At 44.0% G+C, this 27,978-nt stretch overlaps 2 protein-coding genes across 2 annotated transcripts in view; both read right to left on the bottom strand.

Annotated features, from left to right (window-relative positions):
* LOC116979247 (sodium- and chloride-dependent neutral and basic amino acid transporter B(0+)-like) overlaps positions 1 to 27,978 on the bottom strand; it is a 156,376-nt gene that overhangs the window by 101,264 nt on the left and 27,134 nt on the right. The window lies entirely within an intron of this gene.
* Positions 1 to 27,978, bottom strand: part of LOC116979312 (sodium- and chloride-dependent neutral and basic amino acid transporter B(0+)-like) — a 50,559-nt gene that overhangs the window by 7,079 nt on the left and 15,502 nt on the right. The window contains exons 3-7 of the mRNA XM_033030920.1: positions 18,504 to 18,636; positions 17,626 to 17,766; positions 9,619 to 9,827; positions 8,939 to 8,943; positions 3,812 to 3,937 (exon numbers count right to left, since the gene is read on the bottom strand). Of these exons, the coding sequence (XP_032886811.1) occupies positions 3,812 to 3,937; positions 8,939 to 8,943; positions 9,619 to 9,827; positions 17,626 to 17,766; positions 18,504 to 18,636 (614 nt within the window). The remainder of the gene's footprint in view (positions 1 to 3,811; positions 3,938 to 8,938; positions 8,944 to 9,618; positions 9,828 to 17,625; positions 17,767 to 18,503; positions 18,637 to 27,978) is intronic.

The raw sequence follows: 27,978 nt of genomic DNA, 5'->3' as shown, positions 1-27,978 counted from the left end.
CTCCTGATCGCCTGTTTGTGGTTTCTGCCCTGCGGTCCGACGTCCTTCAGTGGGCCCACAGCTCTCGACTCACCTGTCATCCCGGCATTCAGCGGACCAAGGAGATGGTGCTACGGAGGTTCTGGTGGGCATCGCTGGAGGTGGACACTCGGGAGTTTGTCAACGCCTGTCCCGTTTGCAACCAGCACAAGGTCTCACACCAAGCTCCTGCGGATCATCTGCTTCCACTGCCTGTACCCCATCGACCATGGTCCCACATCTCCCTGGACTTCGTTACCGGCCTGCTCCCATCCAGTGGTCACACCACCATCCTGACCGTGGTCGATAGATTTAGCAAGATGGCTCACTTCGTGCCCCTGCCCAAGCTTCCGTCAGCCAAGGAAACTGCCGAGCTCATGTTACTCCACGTCTTCAGGCTCCATGGTCTCCCCGTCGATGTGGTCTCCGACCGGGGACCCCAGTTTGCCTCTGTGTTCTGGAGGGAGTTCTGCACGCTTGTGGGGGCCACCGTGAGTCTGACGTCCGGATTTCATCCCCAGTCCAACGGCCAAACTGAAAAGAAGAATCAGGAGATGGAGACGGCGCTGCGGTGTATGGTGTCCAAGCATCCCTCCTCCTGGTCCCAGCAGTTGTTGTGGGTGGAGTACGCCCACAACACCCTGACAAGCTCGGCTACTGGGCTCTCCCCTTTCCAGTGTGCCTACGGGTTCCAGCCTCCACTGTTCCCGGCGCTGGAGGAAGAGGTTTCCTGCCCGTCCGTCCAGGCCTTCATTCGTCGCTGCCGCAAGACGTGGACCCAAGCCATGGCGGCTCTTCTCCGCTCCGTGGACCGTTACGCCACGGCTGCCAACCGTCACCGCACCCAGGCCCACACCTACCTCGCGGGCCAGAATGTGTGGCTGTCGACCCGGGACCTTCCCTTGAGGGTGGAGTCCAAGAAGTTGGCACCCAAGTTCATTGGTCCCTTTGAGATCCAGAAGGTCATCAACCCAGCGGCTGTGAGGCTCAAGTTGCCTCGTTCCATGCGGGTCCATCCTACGTTCCACGTGTCCAGAGTAAAGCCAGTCCGGGAGAGCTCCCTGGTCCCCGCAGTCCCTCCTCCTCGTCTCATCGACGGAGGCCCCGCCTTTAAGCAGAATTAAAACATTTTAAAATAATGACACTTTCTTCATGACTTTCTTCATGCATCCTTAACTCAATCACTTGATGAACTTAAATCAACAGGATAAAGATGGTTAAGAAGGAACTGCATATGCTGGAAAATCGAAGGTAGACAAAAATGCTGGAGAAATTCAGCGGGTGAGGCAGCATCTATGGAGCGGTGGAATTGGGCAACGTTTCGGGTCGAAACCCTTCTTCAGGATAAAGATAGTCATGTGCAGAATGTCATGTAGTCCCCAAAGTAGTTATGATGTAAAACATAATTTAATTATAGATCCATGATCTGTGGATATTGCTCTATAACTGACACATGGTAAAGCAAAGAGAAAACAAGTACCAGGCACCAGTTAGCCAGACATCAGCAGTAGTTACTCAAGATTCTAACATTTGCATTTCTTTGTGTCTCCATCATAGAAACACAAAAAAAAGGAGCATGCCATTCGGCCCTTCGAGCCATTCAATATGATCATGGCTGATCATCCAAAATAAGTACACCATTCCTGCTTTTCCCCCATATCATAGAAACATAGACATAGAAACATAGCAAATAGGTGCAGGAGTAGGCCATTCGGCCCTTCGAGCCTGCACCGCCATTCAATATGATCATGGCTGATCATCTAACTCAGTATCTTGTACCTGCCTTCTCTCCATACCCCCTGATCCCTTTAGCCACAAGGGCCACATCTAACTCCCTCTTAAATATAGCCAATGAACTGGCCTCAACTACCTTCTGTGGCAGAGAATTCCAGAGATTCACCACTCTCTGTGTGAAAAATGTTTTCCTCATCTCGGTCGTAAAAGATTTCCCCCTTATCCTTAAACTGTGACCCCTTGTTCTGGACTTCCCCAACATCGGGAACAATCTTCCTGCATCTAGCTTGTCCAACCCCTTCAGAATTTTGTAAGTTTCTATCAGATCCCCCCCCTCAATCTTCTAAATTCTAGCGAGTACAAGCCGAGTCTATCCAGTAGGCAGTGGATATCTTCATATCTTCATATGAAAGTCCTGACATCCCAGGAATCAGTCTGGTGAACCTTCTCTGTACTCCCTCTATGGCAAGAATGTCTTTCCTCAGATTAGGAGACCAAAACTGTACGCAATACTCCAGGTGTGGTGTCACCAAGACCCTGTACAACTGCAGTAGAACCTCCCTGCTCCTGTACTCAAATCCTTTTTCTATGATATCCCTTGATTCAGTTAGCCCTAAGAGCTATATCTAACGTTCTCTTGAAAACGTCCAGTGAATTGGCCTCTACTCCCTTCTGTGGCTAAGAATTCCATGGAGTCACAACTCATTGGGTGAAAAAGTTTTTCCTCATCTCAATCCTAAATCGCCTACCACTTATTCTTAAACTGTGACCCCTGGTTCTGTCCTCCAACTTTCCTGCATCTAGCCTGTCCAATCCCTTAATAATTATATATGTTTCTTTAAGATAGCCTCTCATCCTTCTAAATTCCAGAGAATATAAGCCGTCAATCCATTCTTACAAGATATGTCAATCCCGCCATCCCGGGAATTAACCTGGCTAACCTACGCAACACTCCCTCAATAACAAGAATGTCCTTTCTCAAATTAGGAGACCAAAACTGCACCCAATACTCCAGGTGTGCTCTCACCAGGGCCCTGTCCAACTGTAGTAGGAACTCCTTGCTCTTATTCTCAAATCCTCTCGCGATGAAGGGAAACATGCCATTAGCTTTCTTCACTGCCTACTGTACCTGCATCCTTACCTTCAGTGACTGAAGTACAAGGACACCCAGGTCTCGTTGCACCTCCTCTTTTCCTAATCTGACACCGTTCAGATAATAATCTACCTTCTTGTTCTTGCCACCAAAGTGGATAACCTCACATTAATCCACATTATACTGCATCTGCCATGCACATGCCCACTCACCCAACCTATTCAAGTCACCCTGCAGCCTCATAGCATCCTCCTCGCAAGTCACACTGCCATCCAGCTTTGTGTCATCTGCAAACCTGGATATGTTACATTTAAATTAGTAGGTTTGTCAGTAGGGAGAATGCAGCATTATGCTATTATGTAAGTCTTAAATGCCATGTCCAGACCATGATAATTTGAGAAGATGCTAAAAATTTGGTGCAAGATATAGAAAGGAGATTCCATATCTGAGAGCACATGCCCTCCTAGCTTTTGGAGATGGTAGGAGGAAGTAATGGTGGAGTTATATGTCATGAGTGTTGTTTTCAGATTGCAGCCGAGATAGGGATGGGTAGAGTGTTTGGTAGGGATGGGTAGAGTCAATGTGTACTTATTGAACAGCAATTATGTTTAATAAATCTTTTGGTGCCCACATTTTAACTAGCAGTATGGATCATAATATTGTGCACACAGGACAAGCAAAACGCAGAGTAGGGGATCAACAAATCAGATAGGAGTGTATATGAAGTTCGAGTTTGATGGTGCATCATCCATCACATGCAGATGCTTAACCCTTTAGAAGAAGAAAGATTCAGGTTTCACCAACCGCAAACAAGGGATTGATACAGAAATATATGGAGCATTCATCAACGTATATCACCAAATGTAATTTCTTATCTTATCAAACTACCAAACTTTATCTAAACTTTATACAACTATATTTTAAGCCTTGGAACGAATAAGCTAAATCAAACAACATCATTCTTACCTACAGATGCAAACAGAGAGTCAAGTCCAAGAGTAAGCAGCATGAAGAAAAACAAAATGGACCATAGAGGAGCCCAAGGCAGCTGTGCAAGAGCCTCCGGGTAGGCGATGAAAGCCAAACCGAAACCTGAACAGTGGATACAATTAACGGAATGCAATTAATGGCGTTGAACAGAGATCCCATTGTACCACCCTAATATTGTTCCTCAACCTCAATTGCAGATGATGACATACTACACAAGGGTGTATTTAATACCACATCAAAGGAAGAATTTAATCAAGCTAGAGAGGGTGCAGAAAAGATTTATAAGGATGTTGCCTGGATTGGAGGGTTTGAAGGTTCAAACCCTCAAATCCTGGAGTGAAGAAGGTTGAGAGGTGACATGATAGAGGTATGTAACATTTTCTCAGGCATAATTAGAGTAGATATTAGTAAGATTAAACGAGAACTTACCAGTTTGAAGTTTGATCTGTATTTTATGAGGAGTTACGATGAGGGATTACGTGAAGAAGCCCGCCAGGACGCATGCGTGTCATTCTTCAAAGCAGCGGTGTGAATTCACAGATAACTGTAATGACTAAACATAGTAAGATTAGAGAAGAGGTACCAGTTAAGTATATGATCAGGGTATGAGCGGAGGGCACGTAATCCCTCATCGTAACTCGTCATAAAATACAGATCAAACTTCAAACTGGTAAGTTCTCGTTTAATCTTACTATTTTACTTCGGAGTCACGTGAGTGACTACGTGAAGATTTCAAAGCTCTGTGATTTCATGCCGTGGAAACGAGTCCATGCACACGTCTGCCTTGACTGTGGGAGGAATAGTGTTAACATAATTGCACATGATTCGTTATTAAAATCATAAAATTTATTAACACAAATTATAACCCCATTTATGGGTTTTAAATTAATTTACAGAATTTAAAAAAATTTCTGCAAATGTTCCAGGCTTCCTCACTGGTTTATTATAAAATAACTGGAAAGTTCTTTCCCCTGACCATCCTGCTGCTTCGAGGACTTGGTCCATGGGCACATCCAGTTGTACTGCTGCCGATGTAGCTGCAGCCCTGGTGGAATGAGATTTAAACACGTTAGTATCCACCCCAGCCTGCGTCAGTACCTGTTTCAGCCATCTCGAGATCGTCTGGACCGTCACTTTTTTGTGAGGTTTCTTATGGCTGATCAGCAGTCCCTTCTCATTGCCTCTTAGGATTTTTGTTTTCTCCATGTATAGTGATAGATGTTTAACTATACAGAGGCGGTCATCTGCAGGGTATGACCTAAATTGGATATTGAGGCCTGCTGATCCCTGTCTGTTCTGTTTTACTAGTTCGTAAATATGGAACGTAATATCGTCAGGTGAGGAGGTCATGTTGTCCAGTCTAAGTTTGTGCAGTGACTGAACCCTCTGTGCCGTGACCAATGCCATCAACATGACTGTTTTTAACGTTAGTCTGTGTAGGGACAGGGTAGATGCTGGTGACCAGTTCCTGAGTGCTTTCAGGACAATGTTTACATCCCATATATGGGAGTACCTGGTTTTTGGGGGGTTTGTGTTAAATATTCCCCTCATGAGCTTGGTTACCAGAGGGTGAGTCCCTACCATGTAACGCTCTGTCCCTTGCCATAGGTATGTCGACAGGGCACTTCTGGCACTGTTGATGGCACTGTAGCTGAGCCCCTCATCATAGTGGAGGCCTGCCAGATATTCCAGAACAGATGGGATGTTCATATTCCTGTTGGTGATTTTGTTCTTATGACAGTACGTTTCCCACTTTCTGATGTAGACCAGATATTGTTTCTTCGTTGATTCTCTTTGGGCCGCCGAGATGATGTGGTCCGTGAGTCCCAGTTGTAGAAGTGGTATCTTTAAACTCTACAAATTAACAGGTTCAAGCTTTTATGGCTTGGATGGCTATCCCCTGTCACGGGATGTAGTAGTAGATCTGGTCTGTGTGGGGTTGTAATGCATGGTTATAATACCATGTTTTGCACTACTGGGAACCATGGTTGTGTAGGCCAATCGGGTACTACCAAAATACCAGACGCAGAGTCTTGTTGTATTTTCCTTAATACCCGACTGATGAGGCAGAATTGAATTGAATCCTTTATTTGTCATTCAGACCTTTCGGTCTGAACGAAATGCTGTTGCCTGCAGCCATACATGTAATAATAACAAAACACAATAAACACAAATTAACATCCACCACAGTGAGTTCACCAAACACCTCCTCACTGTGATGGAGGCAAAAGTCTTAGAGTTACTGTCTCTTCCCTCCTCTTCTCCCTCTGCGCCGAGGCGATACCCCACCGGGCGATGGCATCAGTCCCGCGGTTCAAGCTCCGCGGCCCGGGGGTGGTCGAAGCTGCCCGCAGCTGTTGCAACGGGTGCTCCGGAAAACAGGCACCAGCCTGTGACCTGCGAGCTCCCGACATTGTCCTCCACTGGCCCGCGGCCGAGCCCCGGATCCAGGTCACCGCCGCCAGAACGCCGCCTCAGCCGCCGTAGCACCATCTCCGCCCCGCACCGGGCCGCCCACAAGGCAGAGTCTCAGCCCCGCACCGGGCTGCCCCCACGAGAGCACCTTCCAGCCGGGAGCCGGTCCGCCCACACGGCAGCGTCTCAGGCCCGCACCGGGCTGCTCACACGGGAGCGCCCTCCAGCCGGTAGCCGTGCCGCTCACACAGGAGTGTCTCAGCCCCGCGCCGTCCGCCCCTACCAGAGCGCCGAGTAGTGCCGCTACCCGGACGTCGCCACAGCTCGAAGACGGCCAGCCTCGCGTTGGTGAGTCCTGGCTGGCTCTACCTCCGGACCCTCGAGGTCGGTCGCAGGTTGGAGGCCGCCAGCTCCGCCATTAGGCCTCAGCGCAGACGGGGGAAGAGAAGGGGGATACGACAAAAAGTCGCATTCCCCCGAAGGGAGAGACAGAAAGCTCTGTTCACCCTCCCCCCACACACATAACACCACCTAATAACCAAAAAAATTACTAAACTAGACAAAAAAAACAACACAAAAAGTAAAAACAGACAGACTGCAGGCGAGCCGCAGCTGTATCACAGCGCCGCCACTTCCAGAAGGGAGGGAATGCGTAAATAAACAATTTCCCCCAATGCAGTGAAAATGCATCTGTTGCCGCTGCCCCAGGGTCTGGTTCCCATGAAATATAGTTAGATATCTGGTTGTTTAGTCTGCATGCGAAAAGATCGATATCCGGTGTTCCATATTTTGCTGTAATTTCAGCAAACACCGTTTTGTTTAACATCCATTCGGTGTTTTCATTAAATTTGCGTGACCTGGTGCCTGCCACTAAATTTAGTCTCCCTGGTAGGTAAGTGGCTGATATCCAAATATTTCTCTGGATGCACCATTGCCAAATTGAATTAGCAAGAGTGTCACATGATATCGATTTGTTGCCGCCCATGTGGCTGATGTATGCTACCACAGTGGTATTGTCTATTTGTAATCTAACATGCTGGTGGTGTGATCCAGTATAATATGACTTAAGGCCATGAAATGCACCCAACATTATTCCCGCAGTCAGCAATTTTAGGACTTTTTGAAGTTTCAGGTCCATACTTCTGACCCCTGGTCCGATGTGTTTCCAGATGCAGCTGTTGATGATTGGGACGTTTAGGGAAATGCAGTTGCCTGGTGCCATATGTCTTCCTGTTGTATCCACTACAGCCTGTTCTTGTAGCTGGTTCAGTGACATATAGCCAATACTGGCAGCAAATTTTGGCTTCAGATTTGCCCCAGTTTGTTCTGGCTGTATGAAATTTGCCTCCATATCCAGCAAGTTTTCTTTTTCTTGCACCCCGTGCACACTTGTATGTTCTTCCGCGGACCCATCTTCCAAGTCAGCCCAGAACTGACTCGAAGTGCTCCCCTCCGATAAGGTGGAGACACTATGCAGCCCTTGGAAAGGTACTGCTGTGGGTTTGATATAGGGCCCACAGTGGCCTGACTCCAAATCCCGGAGCCGGTCATGCTGGAGCAGATGCTCCAAACACCGTTCCATACGGGTCCAGCGCTCTCGGTCGCTGGCCTCCCGCGGTGTATCAGAGTCGGACTCCTCCGAGTCCACGACTCTGTTTGTTTTGTGTTTTGCCTTACCACCCGGCCGCGTTTATTTGGCCGGCGCGGCGGCTACACAGGGCACAGCTGATCCCACTACGGGTGATCTCAGTGCCGCGGCTGCTTTTGCTGGCTGTCCGCTGCTCCGCGGTCCTCCCCGGCCAGCTTCGTCGCAGCCCTCGTTGTCTTTTTCCCTTTCTCCATTCTCCGTCTGTGGTGGACAAAAAGGGAAAAGACCGCAGAGTAAAAACCTTACCTGCAATAGCGGCTTTTTAAATTGCCGCCGCGGGGGAATGTCCTTCCACCGCATCTGACGTTTCGCAATGCGTGTAGCGCAATGCCACGCATGCGTCCTGGCGGGCTTCTTCACGTAGTCACTCACGTGACTCCGAAGTAAAATCAGTGTCTATTTCCCATAGCAGGTGTCTAAATCTAAAGTGCATAGGTTTAGGAGAGATGGTTTAAAGGGGATTGAAGAGGTATTTTTTTCACAGAGTAGATGATATCTAGATTAAGCTGCCAGGAGAGGTGCTGGAGACAGGAATAGTAACAATGTATAAGAGGTATCTGGTTAGGCACTTGAATGAGCAAGGCAATGCATACAAATGACATTAGTATAGATAGGTGTGATATTTGGCAAAGGTGCGATGGGCATAAGGGCCAATTTCTATGCTGTTCGACTCCATGATTCTATAATATATTTTCCAGTGACCCACGAGCCACCTAGAGGTCTTTCAGAGAAATGTCAAAGGTACATGATTAATTTGCATCTTTTCATTGGCAATATATTAAATGAATGCTGTGAATTTTCATGGCTTTCCTCTATGATGCTAATTCTTTCCATGCCATTCATTAGCTGTATACATCAGCACAAGTCCAGACTCGTGATTGATTAGTACTTTTCAAGGAACTTGCACCTCGAAGATGGGAAAGAAAACAAATGTTGATTGGTTTTTGAAAAGGCCTTCCAGACCATGATAATTTGAGAAGAGGCTAAATTCTAAAAAATTGTCGCAAGATATAGAAAGGAGATACCGTATCTGAGAGCACCTGCCCTCCTAGCTTTGGGCGAATGGTAGGAGGAAGTAATGGTGGAGGTGAATGTCAAGAGTGTTGTTTTAAGTTTCAGCTGAGGGAATAGGAATGAGGACCAGTCTCAATCCTTTATTGCTCTGTTAACTAAATCAGTAGCAGGCTGACTTTCAGATACAGGAGATCACTCCTCTATTGGTGCTGCTATCAGGGAACAGAAAACAGACTTGACAGTGTTTGGAAGGCTACGATAATAATTTTGCAACTGGGCACAGTTACTGAGTTACTCCAATGTACTGAGTGGGAACTGACACTACCAACTTCTTGGTAGTGAGTATCAGGATCTATCACACCACCACCAAGACGGTGTGATAGAGGCAGCTATCTCCCGTGCTTCTATCATATCCAAAAGGAGATGAAGAGCAAGATAACAGAATTCTGGAGCGTACAGTTGCACGAGGAGAATCTGTGCCTCACCTAAGCATTTGGTAAGTTTCAATGAGGTTCCCCTCATCCTTCTAAACTCTAGCGAATGCAGGCCCAGTGCCGTCAAATGCTTATCATATGTTAACCCACTCATTCCTGGGATCATTCCTGCAAGCCTCCACTGGATCCTCTTCAGAGACAGATTAGTGCTCAATTAAATTGTTTAATTGATTATTCTCCTGTATGAAGGTGTGAACGATTGTGTATCTGACTGTACCACATCTGAAATGGGCTTGTCTTGTACATGAGCCATGTGTCCAAGGATTGAGAAGGTGACAAATCCAGCCAACACACTCGTGGCACAGTTCACCACACAGACAATGATGGTGTCGATGTAACAGTTGTTGTGGAATTTGTTGCAGGATGACAGGGTTATTAGAGTGCCAGAACCCACTGACGACGAGAAGAAAATCTGTATTGCAGCATTTCAGAAACAATGGTTCTGAACTTAAAGAAAGGTAACTTTGAGGGTATGAGACGTGAATTGGCCAAGATTGACTGGCAATTAATTCTAAAAGGGTTGACGGTGGATATGCAATGGAAGACATTTAAAGACTGCATGGATGAACTACAAAAATTGTTCATCCCAGTTTGGCAAAAGAATAAATCAGGGAAGGTAGTGCATCCGTGGATAACAAGGGAAATCAGGGATAGTATCAAAGCGAAGGATGATGCGTACAAATTAGCCAGAAAAAGCAGCATACCGGAGGACTGGGAGAAATTCAGAGACCAGCAGAGGAGGACAAAGGGCTTAATTAGGAAAGGAAAAATAGATTATGAAAGAAAACTGGCAGGGAACATAAAAACTGACTGCAAAAGTTTTTATAGATATGTGAAAAGAAAGAGATTAGTTAAAACAAATGTAGGTCCCTTGCAGTCAGAAACAGGTGAGTTGATCATGGGGAACAAGGATATGGCGGACCAATTGAATAACTACTTTGGTTCCGTCTTCACTAAGGAAGACATAAATAATCTGCCGGAAATAGCAGGGGACCGCGGGTCAAAGGAGTTGGAGGAATTGAGTGAAATCCAGGTTAGCCCTGGGGATTAAAGGCCGATAAATCCCCAGGGCCAGATAGGCTGCATCCCAGAGTACTTAAGGAAGTAGCTCCAGAAATAGTGGATGCATTAGTAATAATCTTTCAAAACTCTTTAGATTCTGGAGTAGTTCCTGAGGATTTGCGGGTAGCAAACGTAACCCCACTTTTTAAGAAGGGAGGGAGAGAGAAAACGGGGAATTACAGACCAGTTAGTCTAACATCGGTAGTGGGGAAACTGCTAGAGTCAGTTATTAAAGATGGGATAGCAGCACATTTGGAAAGTGGTGAAATCATTGGACAAAGTCAGCATGGATTTACAAAAGGTAAATCATGTCTGACGAATCTTATAGAATTTTTCGAGGATGTAACTAGTAGCGTGGATAGGGGAGAACCAGTGGATGTGGTGTATCTGGACTTCCAGAAGGCTTTCGACAAGGTCCCACATAAGAGATTAGTTTACAAACTTAAAGCACACGGCATTGGGGGTTCAGTATTGATGTGGATAGAGAACTGGCTGGCAAACAGGAAGCAAAGAGTAGGAGTAAACGGGTCCTTTTCACAATGGCAGGCAGTGACTAGTGGGGTACCGCAAGGCTCAGTGCTGGGACCCCAGCTATTTACAATATATATTAATGATCTGGATGAGGGAATTGAAGGCAATATCTCCAAGTTTGCGGATGACACTAAGCTGGGGGGCAGTGTTAGCTGTGAGGAGGATGCTAGGAGACTGCAAGGTGACTTGGATAGGCTGGGTGAGTGGGCAAATGTTTGGCAGATGCAGTATAATGTGGATAAATGTAAGGTTCTCCATTTTGGTGGCAAAAACAGGAAAGCAGACTATTATCTAAATTAAATGGTGGCCGACTAGGAAAAGGGGAGATGCAGCGAGACCTGGGTGTCATGGTACACCAGTCATTGAAAGTGGGCATGCAGGTGCAGCAGGCAGTGAAGAAAGCGAATGGTATGATAGCTTTCATAGCAAAAGGATTTGAGTATAGGAGCAGGGAGGTTCTACTGCAGTTGTACAGGGTCTTGGTGAGACCACACCTGGAGTATTGCGTACAGTTTTGGTCTCCAAATCTGAGGAAGGACATTATTGCCATAGAGGGAGTGCAGAGAAGGTTCACCAGACTGATTCCTGGGATGTCAGGACTGTCTTATGAAGAAAGACTGGATAGACTTGGTTTATACTCTCTAGAATTTAGGAGATTGAGAGGGGATCTTATAGAAACTTACAAAATTCTTAAGGGGTTGGACAGGCTAGATGCAGGAAGATTGCTCCCGATGTTGGGGAAGTCCAGGACAAGGGGTCACAGCTTAAGGATAAGGGGGAAATCCTTTAAAACCGAGATGAGAAGAACTTTTTTCACACAGAGAGTGGTGAATCTCTGGACCTCCCTGCCACAGAGGGTAGTCGAGGCCAGTTCATTGGCTATATTTAAGAGGGAGTTAGATGTGGCCCTTGTGGCTAAGGGGATCAGAGGGTATGGAGAGAAGGCAGGTACGGGATACTGAGTTGGATGATCAGCCATGATCATATTGAATGGCGGTGCAGGCTCGAAGGGCCGAATGGCCTACTCCTGCACCTAATTTCTATGTTTCTATGTTTCTAACACAAAGATTTTAATTGAACAGGTAAAATTGTTTTGAACAGAAGGTATAAGAGCTACAAGCAAATGGTAACATGATCGAATGAAACTCCTTCAAATCTGAAATGGCTTCCCTAAGCATTATACAGTCCCCTACTAAATGATCAGCAACTTTATGTTTTTATGTGTTTACCTGTCAATCACATGATCAAATGAATGACACTATTTTTATGTTACAACCCGGAATTATTCTTTTTCTGAAAGAATCACAAAAGAACCTCTTTCACCACAGGATAGAATTGCAACTCAAGTGGGTAATAAAACTATAAAGTACATTTTAATTTTAATTAACATTTTTGTTATAAGATGCTGAAACTAAGAAATATATATCAGTCTGAAGAAGGGTCTCGACCCGAAACATCACCCATTCCTTCTCTCTAGAAATGCTGCCTGTCCCGCTGAGTTACTCTAATTTTTTGTGACTATCTTTAAAGAAATAGCACAGATTTTCCACAACATTTCATCTGGATATTGCCCGCCCAGCATCAAAGGGACCTACAGGAGGTGCTGCCTCAAAAAGACAGCCAGCATCATCAAGGAGCCTCACCACCTCTTATTTCACTCCTGCCATTGGGAAGTAGGTATAGGAGTCTGAAAAGCGTGGCATTTTACCAGCATCTGCAGTTCTTTCTTAAACAAAACGTCATATTCATGTGGGTCAGGTGCAGGATGATGGTTTTCAGCATATCAGCAAATGTTGTTGAGTCTGTGTGCATGTAACAATAGTGAGGATAAGGAATATTAGGAGAGATGCTGAATTTAGAGTTCCTGGGTACAAAGGAGTTGTTTGATGTCTTGTATCAAATATGGGCTCATTATTTCACTGTTGAATATGAAGGGACATAAGTTGAAATCTGAAACTTCTGAAGTATTCCCAAAAAGATAACATTCTACCTAGTGTTAATTCCAAATAAAAACAGAGAACGAAAAAAATATTCTGCAAATCAGGCAATAACTGTGGATTAAGAAAAATAGCATTAACCTTTCATTAGAACTAGAAGAAGGTAGAAATGTTAACTTTTATATTTTAAATTGTGAAGAAGAGAGGGTTGGTAAGAACAATAGGAATGTCTACCTAGACGGATAGTCTAATGTAAGTGGTGATGTTGCTAGCTGAGGGAGTCTTGTTATACGCAGATCTAATGGAGGAGATGTAATCAGGGGAAGAATCAGGCCAGAGGAATAAAATCTACAAAAATGCACAAATATCCCCTTTGTACTCTCCAATTTAAAATATCTTTGATCTCTAATTCGTTAAATTGTATTTATTGTCATGTGCACAAGTATGATGAGGTACAGATACAATGAAAGGATTGATTGCAGCAGCATCACAGGTACATAGACTCAGATAATTCACAAAAAAACATACATTATACATCAATTACACGTACCTTTTATAAAGGAATAAAATAATACTATAAAAAAAATAAGACATGTCTTCAAAAACACACACTTGTTAAACAAATTCATGGTGGTGTAAGAGGTGTTCAGTAGTGTTCCATTGCCCAAGTAGGATTAGGAATGTGTTGGAATTATTTCGAGTGCCAATGAAACATTAATTCTGCTTCTCTCTCAGAATATGCTGCCAGACCTGTTGAGTAATTTCAGTACTTCCTGATGTTTTAGTTTTGAATTTCTAGGATTTGCAGTTTTTGTTTTGCTTTTTCAAACAATGAGTTGTGCTAGGATAGGTCTTAATCTCTGACTTGATGCACACTGATATTAAAATCTTTATTGGCACAACATTGCGGAGGTGGAATACATTTGTTATAGTTTTGCGCAGCTCAGCATGAGTTGCCAATATGTCGAGCAGTTGCAAATCTGGTGATGTTCAAGATAAATAAGGTTGACAGGCAGGTGGAATTCGACTAGAATCCCATATACTGTCCACTTGGATGATTTATGTTCTTTCAGCTTCAACAATAGCTCTTGCACTGTCTATGTACAATTGAACAAGAGCTCAAAAACAATAGACAAAAATTAGAGGGACACTCTTTAAAGTGCAGGGAAATAGGATGAAGCATGAAATGGGTTGACCGAAAACTGCAAATGTAATTCTATGAATAACCATATAACCATATAATAACCATATAACAATTACAGCACGGAAACAGGCCATCTCGACCCCTCTAGTCCGTGCCGAACACATAATCTCCCCTAGTCCCATATACCTGCGCTCAGACCATAACCCTCCATTCCTTTCCCATCCATATAACTATCCAATTTATTTTTAAATGATAAAAAACGAACCTGCCTCCACCACCTTCACTGGAAGCTCATTCCACACAGCTACCACTCTCTGAGTAAAGAAGTTCCCCCTCATGTTACCCCTAAACTTCAGTCCCTTAATTCTCAAGTCATGTCCCCTTGTTTGAATCTTCCCTACTCTCAGTAGGAAAAGCTTTTCCACGTCAACTCTGTCTATCCCTCTCATCATTTTAAAAACCTCTATCAAGTCCCCCCTTAACCTTCTGCGCTCCAAAGGATAAAGTCCTAACTTGTTCAACCTTTCTCTGTAACTTAGTTGCTGAAACCCAGGCAACATTCTAGTAAATCTCCTCTGTACTCTCTCTATTTTGTTGACATCCTTCCTATAATTAGGCGACCAAAATTGTACACCATACTCCAGAATTGGCCTCACCAATGCCTTGTACAATTTTAACATTACATCCCAACTTCTATACTCAATGCTCTGATTTATAAAGGCCAGCACACCAAAAGCTTTCTTTACCACCCTATCTACATGAGATTCCACTTTCATGGAACTGTGCACAGTTATTCCCAGATCCCTCTGTTCACCTACATTCTTCAATTCCCTACCATTTACCATGTACGTCCTATTTTGATTTGTCCTGCCAAGATGTAGCACCTCACACTTATCAGCATTAAACTCCATCTGCCATCTTTCAGCCCACTCTTCCAACTGGCATAAATCTCTCTGTAGACTTTGAAACTCTACTTCATTACCCGCAACCCCACCTATCTTAGTATCATCTGCATACTTACTAATCCAGTTTACCACACCATCGTCCAGATCATTGATGTACATGACAAACAACAGTGGACCCAACACAGATCCCTGTGGCACCCCACTCGTCACTGGCCTACAACCTGACAAACAACCATCCACCATTACTCTCTGGCATCTCCCATTCAGCCACTGTTGAATCCATCTTGCTACTCCACCATTAATACCCAACCATTGAACCTTCTTAACCAACCTTCCATGAGGAACCTTGTCGAAGGCCTTACTGAAGTCCATATACACAACATCCACTGCTTTACCCTCATCAATTTCCCGAGTAACATCTTCAAACAATTCAAGAAGATTAGTTAAACATGACCTTCCAGGCACAAATCCATGTTGACTGTTCCTAATCAGACCCTGTTTATCCAGATGCTTATATATATTATCTCTAAGTATTCTTTCCATTAATTTGCCCACCACTGACGTCAAACTAACAGGTCTATAATTGCTAGGTTTACTCTTAGACCCCTTTTTAAACAATGGAACAACATGCGCAGTACGCCAATCCTCCGGCACTATTCCCGTTTCTAATGGCATTTGAAATATTTCTGCCATAGCCCCTGCTATTTCTACACTAACTTCCCTCAATGTCCTAGGGAATATCCTGTCCGGACCTGGAGACTTATCCACTTTTATATTTCTCAAAAGTGTCAGTACTTCCTCTTCTTTGATCCTCATAGTTTCCATAGCTACTCTACTTGTTTCCCTTACCTCACATAATTCAATATCCTTCTCCTTGGTGAATACCGAAGAAAAGAAACTGTTCAATATCTCCCCCATCTCTTTTGGCTCTGCAGATAGTTGGCCACTCTGACTCTCTAATGGACCAATTTTATCCCTCGTTATCCTTTTGCTATTAATATAGCGGTAGAAACCCTTCGGATTTACTTTTACCTTACTTGCCAAAGCAACCTCATATCTTCTTTTAGCTTTTCTAATTTCTTTCTTAAGATTCTTTTTACATTCTTTATACTCCTCAAGCACCTCATTTACTCCATGCTGCCTATAACTATTGTAGATCTCCCTCTTTTTCCGAACCAAGTGTCCAATTTCCCTTGAAAACCATGGCTCTTTACAATTTTTACGATTTCCTTTCAACCGAACAGGGACATAAAGATTCTGTACTCTTAAAATTTCACCTTTAAATGTACTCCATTTCTCTTCCACATCTTTCCCATAAAACAAACTGTCCCAATTTACTCCTTTTAAATCCTTTCGCATCTCCTCAAAGTTAGCCTTTCTCCAATCAAAAATCTCAACCCTAGGTCCAGTTTTGTCCCTCTCCATAATTATATTGAAACTAATGGTATTGTGATCACTGGACCCGAACTGTTCCCCAACGCATACCTCTGCCACCTGACCCATCTCATTTCCTAACAGGAGGTCCAGTACCGCCCCTTCTCTAGTAGGTACTTCTATGTATTGTTGCAAAAAACTATCCTGCACACATTTTACAAACTCCAACCCATCCAGCCCTTTTACAGAATGTGTTTCCCAGTCTATGTGTGGAAAATTGAAATCTCCCACAATCACTACCTTGTGCTTACTACTAATATCTGCAATCTCCTTACATATTTGCTCTTCCAATTCTCGCTCCCCATTTGGCGGTCTATAATACACCCCTATAAGTGTTGCTACCCCTTTCCCATTTCTCAGTTCCACCCAAATAGCCTCCCTAGACGAGCCCTCTAATCTATCCTGCCAAAGCACTGCTGTAATATCTTCCCTGATAAGCAATGCAACACCTCCACCTCTTGCCCCTCCAATTCTATCACACCTGAAGCAACGAAATCCTGGAATATTTAGTTTCCAATCACAGCCCTCCTGCAACCATGTTTCACTGATCGCCACAACATCATACTTCCAGGTGTCAATCCAGGCTCTAAGTTCATCCACTTTTCTTACAATGCTCCTAGCATTAAAATATACACATTTAAGAAACCCACCCTCTCTTATTCTCTGATTATTTTCTTTTTCTTCTCTCTCCCCTACATTTTGGGTCAGAGTGCTACCATTCTCTGCCCCCTGCTTCACACACTGACTGCTAGCTTTCCCAATTTGAGTCCCTCCCCCCAACCATACTAGTTTAAAGTCTCCCCAGTAGCCTTTGCAAATCTCCCCGCCAGGATATTGGTCCCCCTTGAGTTCAAGTGCAACCCGTCCTTTCTGTACAGGTCGCACCTTCCCCAAAAGAGGTCCCAATGATCCAGAAACTTGAATCCATACCCACTGCACCAGTCCCTCATCCACGCATTTATCCTCCACCTCGCTCCATTCCTACTCTCACTGTCGCGTGGCACAGGCAGTAATCCTGAGATTGTTACCTTTCCAGTCCTTCTCCTTAACTCTCTACCTAACTCCCTAAATTCTTCTTTCAGGACCTCTTCTCTTTTTTTACCTATGTCATTGGTACCTATATGCACCACAACCTCAGGCTCCTCTCCCTCCCATTTCAGGATTTCAGAATATTGTGAATAACCTGAAAATACCTGCTATATTTACCTCAGCAACAGCCAGCTTAGAGAAATCTGATTGAGATCCAATGTAGAATTCAATCCCTTTATTGGCTCCTTCAAGGGTAACTCCTCGAATAAGAAGTATGATCAGAAACACATATGGAAATGTTGCAGTGAAATAAACCACCTAACCACAAAGAGAAGCCTGTTAGATATGCTGTACTATTGGTGCAATACTTACTGTACTGAACTCATTTAAATTAAAAATAATTAGATTGCAGTTAAAACAAAGAATTAAGCCCAATCTTTGCACATCTCCAATCCTGGACTTTCCACTTGTCACTTTAATTTCTTGTTTCATGTATATTGTTGTGTTTTATGACTGTTGGCAGACCAACATCTGTATCTGATTACTGTGGGGAGGTAACATGGAAACAGTACTTTTTCCCTAATCTATTTTTCCAAGACAGATATGTTTTTCTGCCTGTAAATTTCCAAATTAACTTTGAAGTGGTTCTCTAGCTTCAGATTGAAATCATGTTGTAACCAATTCAGCCTGCAGAATACAAACAATGTTCCCTGATTCATCAGTCCTGTTGTATTTACTTTGTGTTGTGTAAAGTCACAATACAGAGAGCTACCTACATACATTTCAGAGGCTGAAAACTTGCAAATTAATAATCCACTTCAGGTTTTGGGGATTTTGCTGCTGTATTTTATTCAAAATAAAGAATTTTAGATCTCAGTCAGACTGGTCATAGATAAAAATTGCAAGAGTCACCCTTCACAAAAGGCTGCAGTTAAGATTATTGAGGCACTGAAAATGGTCGTATGTATTCTAGTTTAATTGTGGCAAGAGACTGTTTTGCCAGAAAAGATTTAAATGTATTCATCACCAATTGTGATGGTTTGTGAATACATAACCTTTCCTGAAGATTGGATTCCTTTGGACAAAGCAGCTCCAATGATCAACCAGGCTAGAAGTAGACACAGGGCTAAATGCCACACGATCTCCCCTGTCTCCTCCATGGAACTTGATTGTCGTAAAACCTCTTTACTAAATAAAATTACAACAGAAAACATATTTTTAATGGGATACTAGACCAACTGGCAACCCGTTCCCCAACGCAATATTGCACCACTAACCCGTAGCTCCCACGGGAGGCGGTTCCCCAACTGAACCCATTGCCAAACGCACTCCCCTGCCTCCCCCAGTACTGGACTTTAAAAAAAAATCCCAATTGCACTTCCCCAATTGCAACACAAATTCACCCTCCCCCTCCTGTCCTGCCAGGAGCTGGAGTAAGTGTTGTATGATGGCAACATCGTTGCAAACGTCGGGTGGAGGACTGTGATACCCCATTCAGGTGAAAATTTGGTGGAAGTAGTGTTCCTGTATTGCAACTTTGTATCAAAGTCTGTTAGAAGCTGGCAGGAAGGATTTTAACAGTAAAAATCTTGTTAAAGTTATAATAATAATAACAATGGATGGGATTTATATAGCACCTTTCTAATACTCAAGGCGCTTTACATCGCATTATTCATTCACTCCTCAGTCACACTCGGTGGTGGTAAGCTACTTCTGTAGCCACAGCTGCCCTGGGGCAGACTGACGGAAGCGTGGCTGCCAATCTGCACCTACGGCCCCTCCGACCACCACCAATCACTCACACACATTCACACACATTCACACACAGGCAAAGGTGGGTGAAGTGTCTTGCCCAAGGACACAATGACAGTATGCACTCCAAGCGGGATTCGAACCGGCTACCTTCCGGTTGCCAGCCGAACACTTAGCCCATTGTGCCATCTGTCGTCCCGTTGGCTTTTTTATACCTTGAAATATCAATAACGTGAAATATAACATCAAATCCGAAGGAAACTAGATACGAATGGGGAAAACGCGAGTAAGATTCTCCAAAAAGTCTTCGCACCGTTTTGTAAGGTTTTGACGTAGCTCCTGAGATCACAGACAGACAGACAAGTCAATACTTTTAATAGTATATAGATTTCTCACTATTAAATAAAACATGAGTTCAATTAAAATGCATGGATTATAACAATATCCTAGTTAAAAGAATGCGCAACATATTAGTTGGCTGGTTTAGTACAGAATATGTAATTCACATGAACAACCACCCACACAAATGATCTCTACCACCCCACGTCCCACTTCCTCACCCACAACCTATATCATGGGCTTCATCCACTCCATGTAGTGGTGAGTTCCAATGCTCTCTGGAAAGTTACTTATTTGATATGTAAAAGATGATCTTATTTTTGGCCCCTTGTTCTGGACTAAATATAAATATTCTGGACATAAATAAATGGAAGAAAAAAGTTCACATTCACCCTTGCAAACAGCTTCATAATTTAAAGCAGTAGATCACTTCCCCGTAAATCTTCCCTGCACTCGTTCCTGTTTAATGACATCCTTCCTCTAGCAGGGTGACAAAAACTTAATACAGTACTCCAAATGCGGCCTCAACTTTGGCTTGTCCAACTGTAACTTAATGCCCCAACTTCTATACTCAAAACCCTGACTGATGAAGGCCAATGTACCAAAAGCTTAATAAACAGAGAAACTTTACAAATATTCACCTTTAACTAATTGAAAAATAACTTTAAAAAATAATCAAAATTAAATAAAAAAGTAAGCAAAATAAAAAATCATTCTAAATACTAATATTTAATTAAAAAAAACATTGACTGCTTCAATGCGAGTGGCTGAAATGCATTGAACAAAAATAGAACCCAACAGAATCTCCAGCTGTTAATCACAACGTTATTTGGTTTCTTCGTATTATTTAACAGGGCGACAGTTCCCAGAAAGTTACTCTCAACCAGGAATCCAATTAAAATTGAAATCAAGTGAAGATATCAGTTGCAAATTATTTGCACTGTTAATAATTGGTCTTTGGTGAGCAATCGCTTCATTCAAGAAGAAAATAGAAGAATAGAAAACACCCAGGCCAGGGAATATCCATGGAAAGAAAAACAGAGGTGACATTTTAAATAGTTCTCATTAGAACTAGGAAGAGCATATTCCACAGCAGCAGTCAAACCTGCTGAATGTTTTCAACATGTCCAGTATTAATTTCCCTCCATAGATATCGTTGAAATAAACCTGCAGTGTCAGAAAGCATGGTGTTACTGATGAAAAGGCACCTGGTAGTGATGTTATTTTACAACATATACGATTAGTAGGTCAAACACAATAATACGACATTCATCTAGTAAACTTTCCAAGAGAATGTGCAGGAAGGAACTGCAGATGCTGGTTTAAACCGAAGATAGACACAATAAGCTGGAGTAACTCAGCGGGACGGGCAGCATCTCTGGAGAGAAGGGATGGGTGATGTGTCGGGTCGAGACCATTCTTCACACTGGTTAGGGATAAGGGAAACGAGAGATATAGACGATGATGTGGAGAGGTAAAGAAAATGAATGAAAGATATGCAAAAAAGTAACATGATTAAGGAAACAGGCCATTGTAAGCTGTTTGTAGAGTAAAAACGAGAAGCTATTGTGACTTGGGCAGGGGAGAGATAGAGAGAGAGGGAATGCCGGGGCTACCTGAAGTGAGATAAATCAATATTCATACCACTGGGCTGTAAGCTACCCTAGCAAAATATAAGATGCTGTTCCTCCAATTTGCGTTTAGCCTCACTCTGACAATGGAAGAGAAAAGACCAGACCTAGGACAGAAAAGACCATGTAGGAATGGGAAGGAGAATTAAAGTGTCCAGCAACCGGGAGATCATACAAGTTCAGGTGAGTTGAGCGAAGGTGTTCCGCAAAAAAAAAAAGCCTAGTCTACGTTAGGTGTTGCTGATGTATAGGAGTCCACATCTTAAACAATGGATACAGTAGATGATCTTGGAGGAGGCGCAAGGGAACCTCTGCCTAACCTGGAGGGACTGTCGAGGTCCCTGTATAGAGTCGAGGGAGGACGTATAGGGAAAGGTGTTGCATCTTCTGCATTTGCAGGAGAAGTAACCTGGGGAGGGAGTGGTTTGGGTGGGAAGGGATGAGTTAACCAAGGAGTTTCGGATGGAACAGTCTCTGTGGAAGGCGGAAGGGGGGGGGGGAGATAGGAAAATGTGGCTAGTGGTGGAATCCCATTGGAGGTGGCAGAAATTTTGGAGGATTATGTGTTGCATGCAACGGCTGATTGGGTGGAAGATAAGGACTGGGAGGACTCTGTCTCTGTTGTGACTAGGGAGAGGGGAGCAAGGGCGAAAATGTGGGGTCACACTCAGCACCAGGACCATAACCTCCACGATACAGATTCCCGCACCACGTGGTCTGACTGTGCTGGGTCCTACTGCTCTGCCCCTACTACAGGGAACCTCAGTAGTGATGGGTCTTTCCCCTCTTTTAACCAGGTTACCCTGACCATACCCCACCCACACAATAGTCCTCACGCCCCCCCCCCCTCTTCTCTGAACACCCACCATCCCTCGCCTCGGCCTCTGTCCACTCCCCGGCCCTCCTCAGACCACAACGTCCACCCTTGTCATGTCTTCACCATCCCCCCCTGACCTCCCCCTTTCCGATATTGAACAATCTGTCCTCAACAGAAGCCTCGCCTTCGTTCCCCTCCGTCATCACCTCAATGAGTTCCGGTTCCGCCTCAACGTAGAGCTTTTCTTCCGTCGCCTATAACCATATAACAATTACAGCACGGAAACAGGCCATCTCGGCCCTACAAGTCCTTGCCGAACAACTTTTTTCCCTTAGTCCCACCTGCCTGCACTCATACCATAACCCTCCATTCCTTTCTCATCCATATGCCTATCCAATTTATTTTTAAATGATACCAACGACCCTGCCTCCACCACTTCCACTGGAAGCTCATTCCACGCCGCTACCACTCTCTGAGTAAAGAAGTTCCCCCTCATGTTACCCCTAAACTTCTGTCCCTTAATTCTGAAGTCATGTCCTCTTGTTTGAATCTTCCCTATTCTCAAAGGGAAAAGCTGATCCACATCAACTCTGTCTATCCCTCTCATCATTTTAAAGACCTCTATCAAGTCCCCCCTTAACCTTCTGCGCTCCAGAGAATAAAGACCTAACTTATTCAACCTTTCTCTGTAACTTAGTTGTTGAAACCCAGGCAACATTCTAGTAAATCTCCTCTGTACTCTCTCTATTTTGTTGACATCCTTCCTATAATTGGGCGACCAAAATTGTACACCATACTCCAGATTTAGTCTCACCAATGCCTTGTACAATTTTAACATTACATCCCAGCTTCTATACTCAATGCTCTGATTTATAAAGGCTAGCATACCAAAAGCTTTCTTTACCACCCTATCTATATGAGATTCCACCTTCAAGGAACTATGCACGGTTATTCCCAGATCCCTCTGTTCAACTGTATTCATCAATTCCCTACCATTTACCATGTACGTCCTATTTTGATTTGTCCTGCCAAGGTGTAGCACCTCACATTTATCAGCATTAAACTCCATCTGCCATCTTTCAGCCCATTCTTCCAAATGGCCTAAATCACTCTGTAGACTTTGGAAACCCTCTTCATTATCCACAACACCCCCTATCTTGGTATCATCTGCATACTTACTAATCCAATTTACCACACCTTCATCCAGATCATTGATGTACATGACAAACAACAAAGGACCCAACACAGATCCCTGAGGCACCCCACTAGTCACCTGCCTCCAACCCGACAAACAACCATCCACCATTACCCTCTGGCTTCTCCCATTCAGCCACTGTTGAATCCATCTTGCTACTCCTGCATTTATACCCAACAGTTGAACCTTCTTAACCAACCTTCCATGAGGAACCTTGTCAAAGGCCTTACTAAAGTCCATATAGACAACATCCACTGCTTTACCCTCGTCAATTTCCCTAGTAACCTCTTCTAAAAATTCAAGATTAGTCAAACATGACCTTCCAGGCACAAATCCATGCTGACTGTTCCTAATCAGACCCTGTTTATCCAGATGCTTATATATATTATCTCTACGTATCTTTTCCATTAATTTGCCCACCACTGAAGTCAAACTAACAGGCCTATAATTGCTAGGTTTACTCTTAGAACCCTTTTTAAACAATGGAACAACATGCGCAGTATGCCAATCCTCGGGGACTATTCCCGTTTCTAATGACATTTGAAATATTTCTGTCATAGCCCCGTCTATTTCTACACTAACTTCCCTCAATGTCCTAGGGAATATCCTGTCAGGACCTGGAGACTTATCCACTTTTATATTTTTCAAAAGTGTCAGTACTTCTTTTACTTTGAAACTCATAGTATCCATAGCTACTCTACTAGTTTCCCTTACCTCACATAATTCAATATCCTTCTCCTTGGTGAATACCGAAGAAAAGAAATTGTTCAATATCTCCCCCATCTCTTTTGGCTCTGCAGATAGCTGTCCACTCTGTCTCTCCAATGGACCAATTTTATCCCTCGTTATCCTTTTACTATTAATATAGCTGTAGAAACCCTTTGGATTTACTTTCACCTTACTTGCCAAAGCAACCTCATGTCTTCTTTTAGCTTTTCTAATTTCTTTCTTAAGATTCTTTTTACATTCCTTATACTCCTTAAGCACCTCATTTACCTTATGCTGCCTATAATTGCTTAAATGCTTCATGCTGCCTCCGTGCCTTTTTCTATGGGAAGGAATCCTCACCACACAGTGAAGACCCCTTCTCCCGTCTCCATCGCTCCCCCTTCTCTTGGACTCCCCAGAACATCCTTCTACCCTCTCTAGACCTCTTTATTTCTAACTGCCGGCGTAACATCAACCGTCTCAACTATTCCAATCCCCTTACCTATTCTAACCTCACCCCCTACAACTCTCAGACACCTCCTCCTACTTGTGCTTGGACCATGATCCCACGGCTGAGCACCAGGCCTTAATCTCACAAACCATTTATGATTACATCACTTTTGGCTCCTCAGTCTCCAACCTTATCGTTTCCCAGCCCAGCTCAGTCCGGTTATATCCTCTCCCCAAAATCCATAAACACAACTGCCCTGGCAGACCAATTGTTTCTGCCTGCTCCTGTCCTACAGAAATGATTTCCACGTACCTCGACTCCATCCTCCCCCACCGGTCCAATCTCTCACGACCTATGTCCAAGATACCTCACATGCCCTGCGACTCTTATACATTGGCGAGACCAAACGCAGACTGGGCAATTGTTTTGCGGAAAACCTTTGCTCAGCCCGCCTGAACCTACCTGATCTCACGGTTGCCGGACACTTTAATTCTCCTTCCCATTCCTTTCTGTCTCCTCCATTGTCAGACTGAGGCATATTCTCTCTCTCCCTCTCCCCCCTCTCCCCCCCCCCCCCCCCCCCTCACACGGGAAGAATAATTGTCAAAGTAATGAATGTAGCAGAAGGAACTAACCACATGGATCAAGTATTTAACATTGAGCTGCAGGATTAGCTAAACTTATATAGCAGAGTCTCATTCTAAACTCAGCCGTGTTTGCAGCTGTGACATATATCAACTGGAAAGCGGAAAATGTGGACAATATATTTGAGTCACGAAACATTGTTCACAGTGTTCTATGCCATTTCTATTCATGCCAAACGTATTTCCCAAGATTTCCACTATAAATGTTCAATCGCTGGCTAGCCTGATTAGCCTTCTTATATCTTAAATCTTTAGAGTGAGGAACTTGTTTCAGGCTTTGGAGAGTTGCTGCTGTTCCATCACAGGGTAAGATCTTCAACTGGCACCTCCCACCCACACCCCCCCACCCCTCCACCCAAAGAGCCAGTGTTTGCAACCAAGATAAATTTGATAATCATGTGGAAATCCGTACTTTTTCACCAGCGTGTGACCCCTATCATCACCAATCCTTTTACCTTTCCTGAATATTTGATTCCTTTAGACAGGGTGGCCCCAACCATCAGCCAGGCCAGAAGCAGACAGAGAGCCACGTGCCAGACAATCTCCCCCGTTTCATCTATCGACCTTGACCGAAGTAAAACCACCTTACTGAATAAGATGACAAGAGGGAAATCGTTACAGCAAAGGAGTTAGTAAATTTGGGAAACCTGATTTACAGGATTTCTAAAAGCCTTTGACATGGTCCCACACAAGAGATTAGTGTGCAAAATTAGAGCACATGTTATTGGGGTGCAGGGTATTGAAACGGATAGAGAACTGGTTGGCAGACAGGAAGCAAAGAGTAGGAATTAATGGGTCCTTTTCAGTGACTATGGGCTGCTGCAAGGCTCGGTGCTGGGACCCCAGTTATTTCCAATATATATATTGATGACTTAGACGAGGGAATTCAATGTGACATTTCCAAATTTGCGGATGACACAAAGCTGGGTGGCAGTGTGACCTGCGATAAGGATGCTATGAGACTGCGGGGTGACTTGGATCGGTTGAGTGGCCAAATGCATGGCAGATGCAGTATAAGGTGGATAAATGTGAGGTTATCCACTTTGGGGGCAAGAACAGGAGGCAGATTATTATCTGAATGGTGTCAGATTAGGAAAAAGGGAGGTGCAACAAGACCTGGGTGAGCTTGTACATCAGCCACTGAAAGTAAGCATGCAGGTAGAGTAGGCAGTAAAGAAAGCTAATGGCACGTGGATGGCATGTTGGCCTTCATTGCGCAAGGATTTGAGTTTAGGAGCAAGGAGGCCCTACTGCAGTTGTACAGGGCCCTGGTGAGACCGCATCTGGAGTATTGTGTGCAATTTTGATCTCCTATTTTGAGGAAGGACATTATTGCAATTGAGGGAGCGCAGCATAGGCGCACCAGGTTAATTCCCTGGATGGCAGGACTGACATATGGTGAAAGAATGGGTCGACTGGGCTTGTATTCACTGGAATTTAGAAGGATGAGGGGATCTTATAGAAACATATAAAAAATTTCATGGATTGGACAGGCTGGATGCAGGAAAAATGTTACCGATGTTGTGGTAGTCCAGAACCAGGCGTCGCAGTTTAAGAATAAGGGGTAGGCCATTTAGGACTGAGATGAGGATTTTTTTTTTCACCCAGAGAGTTGTGAATCTTTAGAATTCACAGAAGGCAGTGGAGGCCAATTCACTGGATATTTTCAAGAGAGAGTTAGATTTAGCTCTTAGGGCTAAAGGAATCAAGGGAGATGAGGAAAAAGCAGGAACAGAGTACTGATTTTAGATGATCTGCCATGATCATATTGAATGGCGGTGCTAGCTTGAAGGGTTGAATGGCCTACTCCTGCACCTATGTTTCTATGTTTCTAGTTAGAACATAGAATAGTACAGGCCAGGAACAGGGCCCAGTGATCCACAATGTCTGTGCCGAACATTATGCCAAGTCCATCTCTTAGTTAAGGTACACAAAAATGCTGGAGAAACTCAGCGGGTGCAGCAGCATCTATGGAGCGAAGGAAATAGGCAACGTTTCGGGCCGAAACCATTTTTCAGACTCTTAGCTCTTAGCTCCATCTCTTAGCTAGCTGCCTACACATATTCCATTCCCTACATATCCATAAGCCTGTCCAAAAGCCTCTTAAATGCCACTATCATATCTGTCTCCACCTCTGGCAGCACTTTCCCTGCTGCAAATAGTGGTTCTTGGTTCTTGGTTTCTTGGTCCTCCAAAATATTCCAAATGGAATTTAAACTGGAGGTGGTGAAGGGAGGGCTTAAGCCAGAAAGGGTTATTGGGAAGAAAGAGCTACTTTAAATTTAGTTGTATCTGGTTGGGTAACTATAGTTGGGTGGAGATGATTCCATGCTTTAATTGTGCGGGGGAAGAACGAATTGCAGTATACATCTGTCTGTGTAGCTGGGATCACAAATTGGATCGAATGCCCTCGTCTGCTCTCTGCCCTCTGGCCTCTGCCCAGTCCATCACAGGTTCTGACCTGCCCACCATCGAAGGGATTTACAGGAGTCATCATCAGTCACCCACACCGCCCTGGCCACACACTCATTTCACTCCTGCCACCATAAAGAAGATATAGGAGCCTGAAAACTAATGTCCAGGTTCAGGAACAGCTTCTTCCCTACAGCCATCAGGCTATTAAATGCCACTATCATATGTGCCTCCACATATATATATATATATATATATATATATATATATGATTTTGTTCTTGTTTATCATATTGTTTACAGAATACTATGTTTACCTTTTCTGTTGTGCTGCTGCAAGTAAGAATTTTATTGTTCTATCTGGGACATATGACAATAAAACACTCTTGGCTCTTGACAGGTACTCTCCATTTTACTTCGGAGTCACGTGAGTGACTACGTGAAGACCCCGCCAGCACGCATGCGCGACATATCCTCTCCCGCGCCAAAGTTTAAAAACGGGACCTACAGGTAAGTTCTCTTATCTGAGGTCGTATTTCTTTCCCTTGTTGTGTTTTCTGTTCTAGCAACAATGGACAAGGG

This window comes from Amblyraja radiata, chromosome 12 (genome assembly GCF_010909765.2).
Source record: "Amblyraja radiata isolate CabotCenter1 chromosome 12, sAmbRad1.1.pri, whole genome shotgun sequence".
In the NCBI taxonomy this organism is placed as follows: Eukaryota; Metazoa; Chordata; class Chondrichthyes; order Rajiformes; family Rajidae; genus Amblyraja; species Amblyraja radiata.
Note: the sequence above shows the minus strand (reverse complement) of the source record. Positions and strands in the feature narration are given on the sequence as shown.